Raw genomic sequence first — 18,435 nt, 5'->3', positions numbered from 1 at the left:
GAGCTTTGGGCAGCATGGTCTAGTGTTAAGGAGTACCCATGGCAGGGAGTTGGAACTGCATGATCTAAAGGTCCTTTCCACCCCAAACCATGATTCTATAAGGCTCCACACCCATTCTGTGTGCTCCAGAAGGAATTGTTTCCGAGTTTGACAGGGAAAAGGGAGGAAGGCAAGTGGGGGAAATGAGAGAGAATTTGCATCAGAGCGGGTTTCTGTTAAAACAGGTAGAAAGGAGGAACAGCCCCCCAGAGGGGGGTTGAGAGGACAGTTGAGGGCTGGTGGGCATGAGGATGCATGCTGCCAAGCAGCAAGGGGAGGAAGCAGCCAGGGCCATGAGGAAGCAGATAAGAGGCTCTCTCTTGCCATGCTCCCACTCTTCCCCTCCACGAGCCCCTCCTGCATCCTGTGTTTCTTCACTCCCCGCACCCAAATACCACCTGGGCATGCAGAGCCTGGGCTCTGTTCCCTCCTGGGGCTCGCTGTCAGTCCCCAGAGCAGCTTCCTGTGGCAATCCCTGTCCCCATCTCTCCGTGTCTCCATCTTCCCATCCCCACCTCTCCCATTCTCCCAGTTGCCAGAGCAGGGATTCCCTGCTAAAGAGCTTCTCCCTTGGTTGGATTCAGAGTCCTGGGAAGGGAGACTGCCATCAACACAAGGTGAAATACTCAAGGTCTTTCTCCCCAGGGTACCTTAAGGATTTAACACCCGAGGGACATCTGCCCCATCCATACCTCATGTATAGCACTGGGAGAGCACAGGGCCAGTGCACTGGCTGCTGCATGGTACCTGCACTGAACCTGGGGGTAGCCCTGTCCTGCTGCACACATGAGGGCTCCTGCAGCATCACCGTCCCTGAGGAAAGGGCACCCTGCCTCTTGCTGAGCTAGGAAGGGAGCCTGGGATGGGCAGTTATCGGAAAGCTGATGGACTTCTACACCAGTGCTCCGCTTACCTGGAGGTGAACGTGGCTCTGGAGCGTGCCCCGACTTCGGCAGCTGTGTGCGTGCTGGAGCATGCTCATTTCCTGCCCTCATTTCACCCCCCAGCATCTAAAACGTGTTTCTGGGTGTTCAGAGCCTGCTGGGTTTGGCTGGGGGAAAGCATGAGGGGGTCTCATCCCCACTGAAGGTAACCTCAGAAGGAGGGAAGAGCGGAGATAAGGTAGGAAAGATGCTTCTTTTGCACTGCTGGCAAACCAGTGTGCTCCGGGCAGCCCCGCACCAGGCGGGGTGCCCATGGGTGAGAAATCTGTGCCACTTATCCCTAGGGAAGAGGGAGCCAGGCTGTGCTCTGAAGATGGCAGGTTTGGGGGGCCGGTGCACAGTGCTGCTGGCTGGGACGTGGCCATTCCACAGCACACGGGGTTCAACATTAACCACTGTGCATGTAGGCCAGGAGTGAAGTCATCCTGAGCTGCTTAACCAAGCAAAGCAGGGAACAAAGAACGACCTTAGAGCCCATACACCCAATTCATCACTCTCCTTTTCGGCTACACCAGGAGCTCTGGGGTTGATGCCACATAGTTTGTGGTTTTTAGCATTACCTGAAATACAGTCATCTTGGGAGCAGCTTATTTCAGGGCACTGCTGATTGAGACAGAGAGGTACCCATTATAGAATAACAAATACCACTTGCTGGAGTTGCATCAGTCAGGAATTTGATTTGGTCTTAGATAAAAATATCATCAAATATTTCCTCTGCACTGGGAAAACAATCCCAGACATGGGATCTCCCTGGATTGGGTAAATGTGATGGAACAGTCCAGCAATCTGGTTCTCTGTGTCTCAGTTTACCATTGAAACAAGAGCGCTGGCAAATATGAAAAAGGGGGAATGCCAGAGGTTGTTGAGAGCCACAGGGCCAAGTGGGTGTCTGAGATAAGAATGATGTGAAGTAGAGCTGGAGTGGGGCTGCAGCTCTGCAGTGAATCAGAGGTATGGCAGTGCCAGGTTAACGGCTGGACTCCGTGGTCATAAAGGTCTTTTTCAACCTAAATGATTCTGTGTTGTACAGAAATTCTTGCTGAGTGATAAATGGGGTGGAGCAGGAGGGTTTTATGACCAATCATTTATCGACTCCTGGTGGTGCAGGTGTTACCCCTTGGTCACACTTCTATACACGTGCGTGTAAGTCCAAGTGTGTGTTCTTGCTACGTTAAGCAAGCTGCTGAGAGGGCTGTTAGTGTAGGGGTGCACATGGGAGAAGGAGCTGGTTTTGTGAGGAGAAAGCTTTGAGATGCAGTGCAAGGACATCCTGACACACAGTAACATCAGGAGAGACAAGCTGTTATTTCCTTGTTTCAGCTGAGAGATAACAGCGCAGCAAACCAACGTAAGGCATCCCAGCTTGGGCAGGTCATGCTCCATGGAGGCTTGTCATGCAGATACGGGAGAGAGCACGGGTAGAAAGGTCAGTTCAGTTCCACTGAGTAGGATCTGTTTGGGCTTAAAGCAGGGAAAGGGGAGATTTAAGGCTGGGACCGTTAACCTTCCTTCGTGCATTCCTATTCCTGTTCTGTGTGGTGCCCGGTGCCAGCTCCTGGTGGGACAGACTGAAAAGAGCCAGTAAGGATCATAACAGCACAGAAGTCTTGTATGAGACAAGTCACTCTTCAACATCCATTCAGGTATGTGAGATACACTGGCTGTGTGCACACATTAACCTGGCAGAACAGGGAGCTCAGGATTCGGTGTTCTTAGAGCTGGCTGAAGGGTGAAGGCAAACCATGGGAGGTTGAAAGGGAGGACAGCATCAGTATTTAGGTTGTATAATGTTGTGTATATTGTTAGGTTGTATGGTGCTGTGGCTATTTTTGTAGGTGATACCTGCACCGGAACCTCAGATACCTTCTGTCCTCTCTTTTTCAGGGCACTTTCTATTACCTGTAGATCTCCAGACGTCTTGTGCTAAGGAGTGAACCTGTGCCCTCTCACAGACCATAAACTATAAATGTCCCAGTGCCACACACCTTGTCTATGCACCACTGCCCGGCTTTGATCATTTAATTTACGTAATATGTTGTATCTTCACCTATGAGGAAAGCTCACTGGTGCCTCACCCAGCACAAAGACCCAGCCAAGGGTCCTATCAAGGTTAAAAAGTCAAGGAGACAAAACCAAATCTGTTTAGGGAAGCAGGACACACCTACAGGGCGTTCTTCCGCACTTAAACCCAGGTCTGGGCTTTTCCACCGGAGCAGCTTGCTCCAAGCCCCTGTGTCCAACCTGGCCTTGAGCACTGCCAGGGATGGGGCAGCCACAGCTTCTGTGGGCACCCTGTGCCAGCACCTCAGCACCCTCCCAGGGAAGAGCTTCTGCCTAAGAGCTCATCTCAGTCTCCCCTCGGGCAGGTTAAAGCCATTCCCCTTGGCCTGTCCCTACAGGCCCTTGTCAGAAGTCCCTCCTGTCCAACTGTGGAGGCTTTCAAACCAATGACAGAGCAGCTTCAGGCAGGGTTCATAATACAGCTTCCCACCGGAACTGCGGTCTGCTGGTGCCAGGCAGGGAATCGTGTCATACACCGGTCCCCTGGCTTAGGTGCACCTTGATGTGAGCCAGAATGACCCTGGTGACTCCACGGACCTGTTTCATTGAGCTGTGCATTCAATGAGCGTGCAACATTAGAACGCAGCAGCGCATTCCTGTCCCTCTCCCTGCATCACTGGGCCGGCTAACGCTGACACTGAATGGCTCATTTCGTGCTGTCTGTTACATGCCAGGAAAGCATGAATGCGGAGGAGACAGTCTGGAGCATCCCTCACAATCTTCACATATTTTCCTTTGCTATTGCCCTACCTATCTACAGCCATGACTGTTCCCATTACTCCAGGCCCTACCACATCCCTTCTGCAGCTCGCTAACACTGACTAACAAAACCTGTACGTGGTTTCTGCCCTCCTGTTTCATTACTCCTGTTGTCAATAGCAAAAGCGTGTCTCATGGAGCCAGCGCCAACCCAGAGTCCTGCGGCAGTGAGCGAGCAAGGAACTGATCTGCTCAGAGCCAGCACCGGGGCCAGTTCCTCAGCGCTCCACACCAAGTTGATCGGGACGTGACTGGACCAGTTTCCACCCATCAATGCCCTCATCCAGACCTGGCATTTCATCCATTTCCTTTCCTAATCTATGAAGGTTGCTGCGGGCTGGTGGCAAGTCTGCGTGTCTAAGCATTGGGATTTCTGTGCCATCTCCAGCTGCAGGGGATGCACATGAAGGGCAGCCGCACACGGGGAGGATGGGCTGGGGCTGGATCTGTTGGGGAGATGGGGGTTGGATCCCTTGGGAGACTGCAGCTGGATCCCTCATTGGGGATGGGCATGTCAGGGGGACCGGGGCTGGATTCCAGGGATGGGGGTTGTATATATCGGGAACACGGGGGTTGCATCCTTCAGTAGGGATAAGGACTGTACCCATCCCTTGGACAGGGGCTGGATCCTTCCACTGGATGGGGTCTGGGTCTCTTGGTGGGGACAGGGGCCCGATCCCTCCGTAGGATGGGTCTGGGTCCCCTGAGGGTGACCGGGGCCGGATCCCCCTGTGGGGACGGGGCCTGGACCCCTCCACGGGACGGGGGCTGTGTCCCTCGTTGTGCACCGGGATTGGATCCCATGGGGAGCTCGACCCCCGTCGGGCCGGGGCTGTTGGGGGGGGCGGGCTCCCCCCGCGCCGCTGGTGCTACAACGGCGTGATTTCCCCGAAGTGATGCCGGGCAGCGGGAGCCAATGGGAGGCGCAGCCGCCCCGTGGGGCGCCGCTGATTGGCCGGGACTCGGCAGAGCCCGGGGCGGCGGGGAATCCCGGCCGCCGCCGCCGCGTTATACCCGAGGGCGCGCCCCGCAAGCGGCAGAGGCGGGTCGGGCGGCGGGCGAGGAGGGATCGGCTCAGCTCGGCGCAGCACGGCACGGCTCAGCTCGCCTCATCTCTTGCACAGGCTTGCACGGCTCGGCACAACGAGGTGGGTCGCGGTGCTCCCCGTCCCGTCGCTCGCCCCCCCCCCCCCCCCCCCGCGACTTTGCACGGCACCGGGGCTCAAGGCGAAGTCCGTGGGAGCGGCCCCTGGGGCACGGCTCGGCGGGTCCCCGCGGGGCTCTGCCATGCGGAAGCTGTTTCGGGCCGCTGGGCATCCCTCCGGGGAGCCGCGACTCCTTACGCAGCCCCACGGGACGCGGCGGGTTGGACGGGGCGGGATGTGTCCCCCCCCCGCCTGCGGGGTCGGGCATGTCCGGGCGCTGCTGCGGCTTTGCGGGCTCAGCCGGAGGCTCCGCTCCGCTGTTGAGCGGGTGCCAGCGCCGCGGCCCGAGCCGTGCTCCCCGCGGGGCAGCTCCGGCAGCCTCCATCCCCGCCGGGGCCGGCGCTCTGCAGGCCCGCGTCCCGCCGGGCAAGCTGGAAGCGCGGTGTTTTGTGCTCACTGGGAAGTTTTGCTCCGGGTGTCTTGAACAAACACCGCGAACAGGAAACTATTTCTCTAGAGGGAGGGAGGGCCCTGCCGCCCGCCCCGGCTGCGCCGCTAGAGCGCAGGGCGCAGTCCTCCGGGGGCTGTCGCCGTTACCAGCGCGGAATCCCCCCTTCAGCAGGGTCCCCCCCGCCTCCCCCGGGGCGCAGCTTAACTAATAACAAGCTTTTTAAACTACGACCGTGCAGTTGGTGCCTGTCGGGGGACGCGGAGGGAGGTCCCGTCCCTGTCCGCGCACCCGCTGCCGGGGGGCTCCCTCCCAGGGCCGGGGCTCTCCCCGCCCCGGGCTCCCCTCTTGCGGCACCCACCGCTCCAACCAATCCCATTCCCGGCTTGGGGACATCGGGCGTTTTTCCGGATCTCGACGGCGGGGGCATCTCCCCGGCAGAGGGGGTGCTGGGTACCGGGTGCCGAGGAGGAGCTGAGACTCGAGAAGCAGCTTTGGTTCCATCCATGGCGGTACAGCCGGTACGGGGTGTGTGTGACACTGCGGAATGTCCCAAACGGCAGGGGGACTTTGCTGACCTGTTACTCCTTCCTCAGGCAAGATGCCGGTGTCAAGAATGCGCATGAGGCCCTGGTTGGAAATGCAGATTAATTCCAATAAGATACCCGGACTGATATGGATTAACAAGGTGAGGATGGTTTATTGCTATTATCAGTATTACTTCTGTGACATTAGCCATCCTTGTTCTCAGATGACGCTGAACAGGAGTCAAGATCATAAAGGAGAGAAAAACATGGGGAAAATTTGCATTATGTTTGAAAAACAACTACCTTTGTTTGCAGAAAACATAGCTCTGGTTGGTACCCGGGGTGGTAGCTCCATTTTTCCTGGGAAAACTCCTAGGAGGGAAAGGATAAATGACAATAAAGCAGGCTGAATATGGTGCAGAACCAAGAAAACTCCAAGATCTCTTGTAACACCTCCTGCCCCAGCTCAGGACCTTCTCTTTGACTCCCAGGCTTAAGATTTGGCCTGAAGGAAATGCTGTTTATTTTGGTCCAAAGCTACATCCCTGTACCTGTAGCACAGGGCTTATGGAGCCAGGTCTCATTCTCTGAAGTCTCCATATCCACCCCAAGGTGATCTCTAAGCTGGGACGTGTTTTCCTTAGGATTCCTGCAGGATATTATGGGCAACTTTAAAAAGGGATTTTCTACCAAAGTATACCTAGAAAATATACTGTAGCTCATGACATACTAATAGATTAGGTGCAATATAAGTGAATTTTGGATGTATTTAAATGATTACGTGATAAATTTAACAGTATTGCTTACTTCTACTGTACCACACACAGGGTTTTCCACAGTTTTAGAAGCCATTAAAAGCCTTAAATTCCTTGAACAGCATAGATGGAAGGATGGATATTTAATTAAAATACAGAGCAGAGGGTTTATAAAATTTCTGAGCTTCTACTGGGAATTCTTGGGTTAAATCCATTGCTCCAAACTAGCACTTGACACTTTTTAAGTCAAATCTCTATGGGTTTCCCTTCAGGACAAGATGATGTTTCAAATCCCATGGAAACATGCAGCTAAGCATGGCTGGGACATGGAGAAGGACGCCTGCCTCTTCCGGAGCTGGGCCATTCATACAGGTGTGTGCTGGCTTTACATGTCCCTCAGTCACACCCATATCTCAAGACATCTTTTTGTCTTGAGTTGCACCTCAGGTAGTTATAATTACTATTGTGTGTGTCAGAAAATAGATAAGTAATCTGGTTTTGCGGTGGGAAGAACTAGCACTGAGAAGTCCAAACGCTCCCCCCATCTCTTATTTATAGGAAGATACAAAGTAGGTGAAAAAGACCCTGATCCGAAAACCTGGAAGGCAAATTTCCGCTGCGCTATGAATTCACTGCCCGACATCGAAGAAGTGAAGGATAAAAGCATCAACAAAGGCTCCAGCGCCGTCAGGGTCTACAGGATGCTGCCACCCTTGACAAAGGATCAGAAGAAAGGTAAGTCCTCAGCAATCCAGCTGCTGTTGGTACCACTGGTGTTTGGCACTGTTATTGCCAATGGTAACAGGTCATAGAATCCTAGAACACCAGGTTGGAAGGGACCTCAAGGATCATCTGGTCCCACCTTTCTTGGCAAAGCCTGGCCTAGACAAGATATCCCGGCACCCTGTCCAGCTGAATCTTAACAGGGCCCGGTGTTGGGGATTCCACCACTTCCCCGAGGAGATTATTCCAGTGGCTGATCGTTCTCACTGTGAAGTTTTCCTCGTGTCCAGTTTGTACAGACATTTTATCCCAGATTCTTTGAACAAGCCTAAAGGCATCACCAGGGGGGATCAGGACTCACTGCTGACAGCAGCGGCAGAGCTTGCTAAGCAGGGCTCAAAGGTGCAAGAGCTCAGCCCTCACCCAAAATACCAGCCCTTTCTCACATTCATCTTGTTTTTACTTAACAGAAAGGAAGTCAAAGTCTTCAAGAGAAGCCAGAAACAGGAGCAAGAGAAAGGTATGTGTCTGTGGAGGCTGCTGAAGAAGCTAGAGGTTTTGGTGGTTTTCATGCTTTTTTTTGTTCATGTAGGCACTTGCACGTTCTTAGGCAAGTTTTTCATGCTCTGCCCTTATTTCTGTAGTCCCATGAAGATACGAGGACGGAGGAGTCCGCAGAAAGGCTAACCAACACTGCTCCGGCAGATGACCACAGCGGCTACACTGTCCATGACTACGTGGGGCAGGAAGTGGAGGTTGAGAGCACGTCCATCACCTTAGGTGAGACTCTGTTTTTAGCTCTCTGAGCACAGTGGGAAGTGCCGTTCGTGTGTAACCCATAATCTCTGCACCAAAAGACAAAGATGACTCTTGGGGCTGGGCCATCAGATGGGCAGGGAGGAAACAGAGGTGGTCGTGTCTCTGCTGAGTGCCAACTCCTCCTGGTGCATCCCGCAGACCTCTCCCCATGTGAGGCGAGCAGCTCCCTGACCGACTGGAGGTCACAGATGGAGGTCACCATGGCTGACAGCACCAATGACATCTACCAGCTCCAGGTGTCTCCCCTGGCTTCATCCTCAGAAGGTAGGTGCTTCTTTTATCCTTACCCCTGTCTTTCACTGGTCTAGTGAAGACGGATTTGGAAGCAAGGCAGCGGGATGAAGGAGTGGGCATCAGGAGGAACAAGAGTTGGGTACAGTAGTAACAGTAGAGGTAACCATGCTTCCCAATAGGGAAAACCATAATAAATATGGGTGGTTCTTCACTCAGGGTGCAAATCATCTTCCCTCCTGTCTACCAAGCAGGTTCTGCTTTGGCAAGTCTCAGGTTGTTGAAGAGCATTTGAGATGAAGGGCCGTGGGGATGGAGGTGCTGATGAGATACTGCACCTCAAACCCAGGAGAGCCTCTCCTCAATGTTATCCCTGGGGGGGAAGTAAAAGGTTGTGGTAATGTGTGACAAGAGAATATGAAGTGGGTTGTGTGGTGAAGAAGCAGAAGTGCAAGGGATAACATGCAAAAAGTTGACATCTGTTTTCTTCTCTTTTTTTGTGTACTTACAAAACAGTCACAGACGAAGATGAAGAGGAAATGAATTCGAATATTTTTAAGGTAAAACCTGCCTCTCTGGTCTGTATAAAATTGGCCAAAATTGTTGTTTGCACCAAGAGAGGAAGGGAAGGAGCTGTCTGATCAGTCCTAAGAGAGCTGGACATGTAATCCAGGACCCTTGTTTAATGGGGGGGGGCTGAAGAAGTAAAGACAAAGAGAAGGCTGCTTTGCAGACATGGAGAGGACACATCCATGGAGCTATTTACTCTGATGTGAAAGTCAGAGGAAGCTCTGCTCGAAGTAGAGGTTGCTGTATTAGAGTCTGCAGAAGTCCTCAAGACTTTATCTTGCTCATCCCTCCACCTCTGACACACATGGAGCTTAATCTGTGTTTCCAGATGTGTCACGTTCATCCCACTGATAACATGGGGGGTTCATCACTGGTTTGCATTAGCTTTTTTTTAGGCTGGGAGTAAACCAAATTTCATATAACTTAGCACAAGGAGATACAATGGGATCTCTTTTGCTGACCTGTCTCCTACTTAAGGGAAAGAAACAGAACACTGCACCCATGGGAAGAAGTGGGTTTTACCATCTCCTTCCTCTCTTACAGCTGCTCGAACCAGCCCAAGACTGGCACACCACCAGCGTCGGGGGGAAAGGCTTCCTCACCAACGAGCTGGGCACACAGACCTTGTGCAACACTTACAGCTACAAGGAGCAGGATGGGGAGATCGACACAACTTCAGGTACAGACTCCTCAGTTACCACCCAAGGGCAAGGCCATGGGATGATGCAGAGCACGGGTTTCATGCAGGGCACTACCTGGGAGGGAGCAATGCAGATGGAGGAGTCCACACATCCCTGTGTTGTGAGATTTCCAAGGAGCCTGTTGGAAGGCTGTAAGGAATTTGTTGGTAAAAAGAGAAACTACCTCTAGTAGGTAGGAGTATTCTACAGCTTTGTCTTAGGTTGTGTCAGCTTTCAGGAACTCCTTGCAATGTAACTGAAGTATTTCCACTTAGCTGAAATGGGACAGTTCAGTAGAGAGTGTTTGGAGTATTGCAGCAAAACATCAGCCTAGGGTATTTACTCCCATTAGAGCAACCATTCCATTTGAGATACATTTATGTATACACATACACACACTGTTTTGCTCTTGCTGCATGCGAGTCAGTACTCACCTGTGTTTGGTTTCCTCTAGGAGAGCTGGAGTTCAGGTTCTTTGACCCGAAAAACAGCTTCGAGTTGTCTCCCTGGCTGGAGACAGTGAGAGCTCCCATGCAAGTCATTCCCTGTGGCTTGTAAAGCTCTGGCTTCCTCAGACCACAAACTGCTCTTGGGTAGAAACTTGGACAAGCCTGAAGAGAATGGAAGAAATTGTTTGTTACTGACTGAAGAAAGTAGCTTTTCTATTCCGTTTTAACTTTTAGGCCTGAAAAGTTTAGCAAGGGAAACTCCATTATCGATTAGAAAGGGGAAAGGAATCCCATCACTAGCAGGACTCCTGGCTCCGAAGATGCTCAGCAGCAGTACGCACCTTGTCATTGCTTTGGAGGTGAAGCTTCTGCTGATGGATGTGACCTGGTGGGGTACCACTGAGTGTGCTGGAGGTCTGGGGAGGAAGACACTGCCTCCCTGTGCGAGGTGCGATGGACACTTTACCCACGGAGTGCTGAGGAGACACGCTGCAAATGAGACTCTGACCCCTTAGTTTTGGTTGCTGCTTACCTGTGCAACACTGGTGACGTTGGGCTTAACGACTGTCATACACTTAGTCAGGAGAATTGCACTAATTGGCTCTCTTCTTTGATTTACTCCATCACATAGTTCATTTTTCAGCTGCGTAAATAAGATGTGAAAACCCAGTTTAGGCTTTGCTTCCACATAATACACTTACCCAGGTCCACTCATAGGATGTTACCTGCTCGTAGACATGCCAGATGTACTTCCACATAGTAGTTGAAGAGCTGCTGCATGACAACTTTTGCACTGATAGGGGCAGAGCTCTTTATTTATTCCATGTCTTCCTGGGATCCCTTCTAGCACCTGCAGCCCCTGCGCCAGCACGAGCAGGGGAGCGTGGCTGGGAGGGGTTCCAGTGTGTATGTGTTATACCTAGGAATCGAATCACTAAGCTGTAATGGTCTATTTTCTTGTACATTTTATTTTTGTATATAAAGTGCTGTATATTTGTTTTACTAAAGAGGTTTTATATACGGTATGTTTACTTTTTCTCGTGGGAGAGCTCCAAGAATGAATTCCAGATTCCTTAAGAATTACCCAAACAGCCGTGCTGTTGACAGAGACAGTCGGAGGGGTTTTTTATGAGTCATGGAAGCACATGGAATTCGCTACTTTGATCCCATTACCCACTCCCCCTCATCCCAGTGCAGCTGATGGGTGGAATCCTGCTTGTCCTGGGTCCTATACACATGTGGGGTGGTTGATTTTTATCTGCCAACATCTGCAAGTCAGAGCCGGGTGATGGGTTCTGCTGTTAAGGAAACCTGCACACCGAGTCCCTGCTGTGGATGTCCTCATCAGTGACGCCATCACCCTCTATGATAAGATGAGCAGCGAAGACCTTTACTAAATAACTCATGTTTGCCTAAAAAGATAGCACATGCACAACACAAGGCAAGGGGAAAAGCAGCTGGTTTTCCCCTGCATATTTCACTCATTTGCCATACTTCCAGGCTGGAAGGGCTCGACACGATATTGCATCATTTGGGGTGAGAGGCAAGAGCGCAGTGAGGCTGAGGCAGCACATCTCCGGCTGCAGCCACCAGCATCTGATACTGCCTGGAAAACCCCTGTGCTGAGCAAAGCTGTGCTGGCCTGTGGGGAACAGCTTCATTCACCGAGCAAGAGCAACAGTGGGCTGAGGAGAACACCAGGCTGCAGGAGAGGAAGATCCAGCCCAAAGGGCTGGAACGAGCACAGGCTCTGCTGTGACTCAACCTGCAGGCGCACAGGGACAGATGTGGGGTTTACCCAGGGAAGAAGGGGGAAAGAACACATGTCATGGGAAGCAGGTGGTGGTGGGTCTCAAAGCCAGCACATCCAGGTGGATGGGCAGCGCGGGCAGGGAGCGGCTGGGCAGGGTTGTGCAGCACCAGTTAGTCATTAACTGGCCTTGTCTGAGACAACCCAAAGCAGGCAGCTGCAGGCAGACAGCAGCTTCCTATGGCCTCATCCCAGCTCTGCAGGGCCATGGCTCGGAGGGTGATGACCTGGCTGTCCCTGCACCATAATGTCTGGCTCAAAGGTCCCCCTCCCTTGGATCCATCCAACCCCCTGGGTATCAGGGCTGCTGCCTTGGGTCACCCCCACCTCAAACCCTGCACCACTGCCCAGCACAGGTCTAGGGCAGGCGAAGAAGTGATCCAAGAGATCAGACCTGTGCCACAGCCAGGGAGAGCACATGGGGGCTGCTGGACCTGTGCCCCCAGGAAGGGACATCACCTGGGTGGCATCCACATAACCACAGGAAGTGGGTTTTGTCTCGAAACCACTGCAAGTTTGTTGCACACGGGGTGGGGGGGTGTGGGAGAGAGAAGGGAAACTTTCTATGATGCGAGCAGTGCTAAAAATAAGGTAGAGATTAATTTGCCCTTTCATGCATCGAAAGGAGCAAGATTTTCAGTTATGCTCAGATGCAGAAAACCCAGCACTTCGGCTTTCACAGGTTAAAGGTCTGACCAAGATCCGAGGACAGAAGAAAACAGTGGCCAGTGCCTCACATTGAGCCCAGAGACACGCTGCAAGGACAGAGGAGATGCTTCCCTCATGCCAAGGTACCTGTGTGACCAACAGCACGTCAGGTATTTCGCCAGTGATGGGATGGAATTTATCCATCCGGTTGCTTCGCTGCCTGGGTAACTGCCAAACTCAAAGTGTTTCACTGTTGGTTTTGTTGGTTTGAACTCTCTGGGAGGGGAACAAAAAGCAAAGTCGTGTTCTGCAGCTCAGGAGGGGTAGGACATGCTCAGACTCGGAGGATTTGGTGCCATCGATGCCTGGCTGGCTCCTCCATCACCTCCAGGTGATTTGTAGAACCCACATTTCAACACCCAGTGCACACTAAGGAGACCTTTAGGCTGCTTGCACCCAGAGGAGCATCATGAGGGCTTCAGGATAACCTCCTGCACAGGCTATGAGATGAAAACAGTTTTAAAACCTTGACGTTGGATTCTCCTGAGCTTGCCTATCCTAACCACGCTCTTCATAAACCCAGCAAACCTCAGCTGGCTTTCCTGTTTTCACCTTTACTGTGCACACAGCTCCACTCAGCTGGGAAGGAATCACATACCAGGAGAGCAGGTCACTGGAGAGAGCTCTTCCCTGCCACCCAGACAAAGCAATGAAAGGAAAGCTTTTATGGCTAGGGCTTTAAGAGCAAGCAGCTCTTTCTTGTGCTATGAACCTTGCATGACGGTGAGAAAGATCTACAGGCAATGCAGCTGTTGTAAAAATAAAGAAAGAGAGCTCCGTGCTGGAAAACCAAGAGGAGTCCTTGTATAATCAGTGGTCATTTGGGAAGTGAATGGGGCTAATGCTGCAGGCTCCAAAGGCTGCTTGAGCAGAGGCTCTCCACCACTTACACCACACTTCAACCATCACTGGTTGCAGCTTACTTGCAAACCTTTAAAGTGCTTAAAACCATCCCAAATTCTCCTTATTTTGTTTTAGAGCTTTAGGACGTCAACAGGACAAAACCTCCTGAAAATAACACAACCATCTCAGAAACAGTCCCACAGCCTGAACCTGGGATAGCCCTTCAGTGGCTCAGGCACCGATTTGGCTGCTGCAGCATCCTGCATCAAACCCAGGTTGGACACAGGGGCTTGGAGCAAGCTGCTCTAGTGGAAGGGGTCCCTGCCCGTGGCAGGGGTTGGAACTGGAGGAGCTTTAAGATCCCTTCCAACCCAAACCTTTCTGTGATTCTATGAAGGTGGCAGAAGACCTTGGTTCCTGCCAATAGGCTTTTCAGTGCTGTAGAGGGAAGGATATCCCTCATCTGTTAACTGCAGCTTTTCCTAGTGAAAACTCTTGACCTGTAAGTAAAGAGCTGTTGCTTTCCCCCGATCTTTGTCCAAATGGATTGTTAAAATGCCTTTCCATAATTAGAGGGGAGCACAACTTCCTACACTGTCCACTTGGCACATTGCTCATCATTTAATCACTCATTACTAGCGACCTGTGAGCACTTCCTAAAGGAGCCTTTAGCTCCTGGCTGCCTGGCGTGATGGCCCCTTGTGTGAGCTGGTCTTGCCAGCAGCAGAGCCTGCAATTATGGTTTCGCCTTTATTTGCTGAGGCGATTGAATCCTGATAACGGGACACATTTCCAGGCAGTCACAGGGCTTACGGTATCACACCTATAAAGGGGAGCAGGCTCCAGACCAAAGGTATGAATTTATAACTGCGGAAAGTAGTGGCACATTTGTTTGTGGTGCAAAGGCAAACTGCTGCTTAGATTGCTACTGAGTGTCTCGGGCTGCAAACACCATTTCTCTGCTGTTGCGCTGGGTCATTCCTCCTCTTCCAGTTCTCCAAGGGTCCATTTCCCCCCCCTTCGTATTTGTACACACAGCACAAGGAGGACAAAGTTCTGCAGGGCAGACAGCTCTCCCTGGGGAATGCCAAGGGGAGAAATACTGTGTGTAGGAAAGTCAGGTTTAGAGCTTAGATGGGGAAAAACGCTTCCCTAGAAAGAGGCAAAGGGAGGCAACTCACATTTTACTGTACAGTTTCTAAGTTGTGTTTTCCCCTATGCCAAGTCCTTCAGACCACTTCCTGCAGTGCTGCACTTCAGAGCTCCTTTTCCTCCCACATTTTTCCATCCCCTTCGATTTTTGTCTCCTGTTAAACTCACCCCGGCCCTCCCCATCCTTCCCATGTGCAAAAGAAACAAGGCAATAATAAAAGCACGTTTGAGCAGGCAGCACAACACGTGTGTCTCAAGCTGCTAGCACACTATGTCATTCCCCTCTAACCTTTGGTCTTCCCTGTTCTGCTCACGTCAGGATGCAGATCAGAGCGGTTCCCTGCCACATCAGGCTGTGTGTGGCCAAATCACAGACAGCACGACAGGAGTGACAAGGAGGACGGGGTACCCAGAGGGTCTATAGCCATGGGTGTAGATGACAGCAAAGAGGGCAGATCTCATCTCAGTCACCAAAAACCCAGTGGGGAGAAGGCTGAGCTGGTAGCACATCCAGATGCTGGCAGCTCCTCCCTGGAAAGCAGCACCAGCCCCTGGTCCAGACCAGCAGCAGTGTGCATTGCTCACCCAACACAGGCATCCCAAACGATGATGTGACTGCCTGCATGGAGGATGCTTGGCTATCGCAGATGAACTCATCGTCTATTTTGGGATAGGAAATTTCACACTTCAAATGAGCGCCTGCCTGCTGTGCATCGCTCCCCCTGCACGGTGAGACACGCTGCGCTGCAGGCACATGGCCGCAGCACCAACACACAGAGACACTGGGGCAAGCAGAGATGCTGCTGCAGCAACTTCTGGGGATCTTCCAGGGGAATTCAGCCACAGCAGCTCCGCACGAGTGCCTGAGCAGAAGTGGCTGCCCCTGGCAAAGGGAAGGACTTCGACTGCGTGCGGCAGTGGTTAAAAACACAAAAGCAAGGGAGCGGCTAAGGGGGAGGTTCCACTGGGAGGAGGATGGGGGAAAGGAGCTCTGGGCAACTGGAAAGTAGTGGAGGTCTTGTTCCTTTCAAAGCATGTGGTGGCACAGCAGTGATAGCATAAGGATGCTGGCCTTAATTCAGAATGAACCCAGCACAAGCATTACACATTAGCTCTTTGCAAGCAGGGCTATTAAATAGCGAAACCCAGACTAACCACAGGCACGGACACTGAACCTGCCCAGTTCTGATATCTGCATTACAAGAATCTGTTTCACTGAGTTTGTTCTGTCATGAGCTAAAACCAATAAACATTTCACCAACAGTCTTTAGGCAGAAGAAATCCATTGTGGAGCCAAATCCAGACAGGCAGGACTTTGTTTTCATCAGCATCATTGCTGAAGAAAGCAGAGGGAGCGGGGAGTGAAGCGTGGACTGTGCTGGCTTGATCCCAGGCTTGTGGCTGGTTTTTAGGATATTATTAAAGATCTGAAGGGAGATGGCATAGATAACCTGGGGCATCGCTTAAATGCATCAAGTGAACCATGTTAGCACATACGCATTGCACACAAATAATAACTGAGTGCTATATCCAGCAGCTGCCAGTCCTGCCCAGAGCAATCCTTTGCCATCACCTTTGGGGGAGTCTCACCAGTGCTTCTCCCCTTCTGCATGCAGCACCCTCTCTGGTGCTTCTTTTGGGAGCATCTTCTGTGCATGCATGCTTCTGGAAGGCCACAACTGACTTTCTCAGGGGTGTACCAGGGTGACTGAATGATTCACACCATCATTTCCTCTGTCCCATAGCTCCACACACTCCATAGTGAGGTCTCAGCTGACCCAGTGCAGGCTGGGTCCACAGCAAAGCCGTACTTCATCTGCCTAATGTTCATGGAACAGTATCATCTGTATCATCTCAGGCTGCATGCCAAAAATCCCAGCACAAGCTGCATCACATGAAGAGATCTCACGTAGTTTATATGTACTAACATGCAGCATCCATCAAGCTCACACCAACAATCAGCAGCTGCATCTGAGCCATACCAAAAGCATCCCCAATGTCGCCTACGCAATATGATTGGAACCACAAGGGTTGCAAAAGTTCTACAAGGACCAGCTGCTGTACTTCATGCTACCCAGCTAGGCAAGGGGAATGGTCCAAACCAGCACAGCTCACTGATGCTACATGCACAGCCCATGCATGGGTGATCAGTCTCTCACTGATACCGATTTTTCTCCAGGAGCCAGAGAGATGAAAACTACCACTGAGAAGAGGAAGAGGACTTAAAAACCCCACAGGAATTACAAGTTATGTTCTTGAACCTATTTTAAATTTTCATCTCGTGACTGACCGTATCACGGGTTGGGGTGTGCTTAATTTAGGCGCTGTTATTAAACTGCCCTTTCTTAGCTAATTTAGTGTTATTGTGCCCTACAGCTAGGACTCCAGACGTTTTCCCCATTGATTTAAAAAGGCTTGGACCTACCTAGGTAATACCCCTACTCAGCCATACCAGAGCCAACTGAATTCCCAGATCCTGTTTGCTGCTGGGTCCATCCCAGCACTCTGGAATCTCTGCTCTGATGTCAGCAGCAGCACATGAAAGCCATGAGCATGTGCTGGTAGCAAAGCTTGAAGGCAATTCCTGTCTTCAGGAAGTTTTCCCTCCCTCAAAACAACAATTCCTCATGGAGAGGTGTGAAGAGCTTTGCTGGCAGAGCCCCCTCATCCCCATCCCTGACAAACAGCTCCGCAAGGGAATGATCCCAGCTAAGCAGTGGGTCTATATCCTCAACAGGACGGAGCAGGAAACCCACTGCTGCCTTCCCACCCATGGGATGGGCACAGCATCCACTCGGCACAGCCCTGCCCTCTTGGTAAGGGGCTGGAAGGGACTTTCAACACCCCTCACACACTAACAACCCAGGTGTGGCTGCAGCCACTTCAGTGGCAGCTTCACAGTGAACCCTCTGCGTTCAGCAGACCTGAGGCGCGTTGCGATGGAGGAACAGGAACCTCGAGGTCTGCAGGATGCGAGCCCAGCCCTGCAGGAAAACCGACTCGCTACGGTGTCAAAACCCAACAGAACACTCCAGAGCCTGCACTCAGGACACGTCCTGTGCTGCACGTATCACCAGTGCCCTCTGTGCAGAGCCCTCCTGCTCCGAAACCGGCCCAGTGAATGGAGAGCAGCTATGAGAAAGGCTCATGCTCTACATGATAACAACTCGCACGTCTGCTGAGCAAACCACTGTTTCCTGAACGGAGGTGCCAGGCATGACTTACTGCACATGCTGGAGCAACCGTCACCGCCTGCAAAGCGACAAACAGAGCGAGAGCCTTTCCTGGTATTTGGTGCATAAATCAGGGTGCGTCCTGTGAGGCTGCTTGAGATTCTGCAGTTGAGAGCTCCCTGGTTTCGCTTGAGGTGGTGGCTGTAGAAGTGCCTCTCTAGGCAGGGTGGGTTTAGCCTAAGCCGCTTTCTATCACAGCAATTCTATAGCCTGCCTGGCTGGAGAGTGCAGCCTGATGCTGCTGCAGCAGAGGGTTGCCAGAAGCCCCTGTGGGCATCAGGTAAGGCCATACCTGAAGGACTAAGCACTTGCTTCCTGGTATATTGTCCTTTCCCTGCAGCTAATATCCTTTCCTTTCACTCCACATCTCGCCCATGGGGTGGGAAGTGACTCTATCATTACTCACGGTCTGGCAGGCTGATTGCTGCATAAACGTTTGGTTTTGTTCTTATCCCTGCAGGTATTCATTAATCATCCCACCAGGTCCATCCCCAACAAGTGCCCAGCACACAGCATTGCCTGCAGGCAAGATTCTAATC

At 52.0% G+C, this 18,435-nt stretch overlaps 1 protein-coding gene across 1 annotated transcript; it reads left to right on the top strand.

The window, feature by feature from the left end:
• Window positions 1-5,927: 5,927 nt before the first annotated feature.
• Window positions 5,928-11,170, top strand: IRF1 (interferon regulatory factor 1). Its single transcript, XM_057415868.1, has 9 exons — window positions 5,928-6,084; window positions 6,951-7,050; window positions 7,237-7,413; window positions 7,872-7,921; window positions 8,046-8,181; window positions 8,359-8,484; window positions 8,968-9,011; window positions 9,565-9,700; window positions 10,156-11,170. Exons 1-9 carry the CDS (start codon window positions 5,998-6,000, stop codon window positions 10,257-10,259), a joined length of 960 nt encoding a protein of 319 aa, XP_057271851.1. The 5' UTR covers window positions 5,928-5,997; the 3' UTR covers window positions 10,260-11,170.
• Window positions 11,171-18,435: the final 7,265 nt, after the last annotated feature.

This window comes from Pezoporus wallicus, unplaced genomic scaffold, assembly GCF_028554395.1.
Source record: "Pezoporus wallicus isolate ANWC-B61680 ecotype Strahan unplaced genomic scaffold, APGP_CSIRO_Pwel_v1 contig_9052, whole genome shotgun sequence".
NCBI lineage: Eukaryota > Metazoa > Chordata > Aves > Psittaciformes > Psittacidae > Pezoporus > Pezoporus wallicus.
Note: the sequence above shows the minus strand (reverse complement) of the source record. Positions and strands in the feature narration are given on the sequence as shown.

Bases quoted from the DNA above. Each gene is read 5' to 3' on its own strand.
- IRF1 (XM_057415868.1), top strand. From the start codon at position 5,998: ATGCCGGTGTCAAGAATGCGCATGAGGCCCTGGTTGGAAATGCAGATT. The intron at 7,051-7,236 runs GTGTGTGCTGGC...TCTTATTTATAG, and splicing joins GAGCTGGGCCATTCATACAG to GAAGATACAAAGTAGGTGAA. The intron at 7,414-7,871 runs GTAAGTCCTCAG...TTTACTTAACAG, and splicing joins GACAAAGGATCAGAAGAAAG to AAAGGAAGTCAAAGTCTTCA.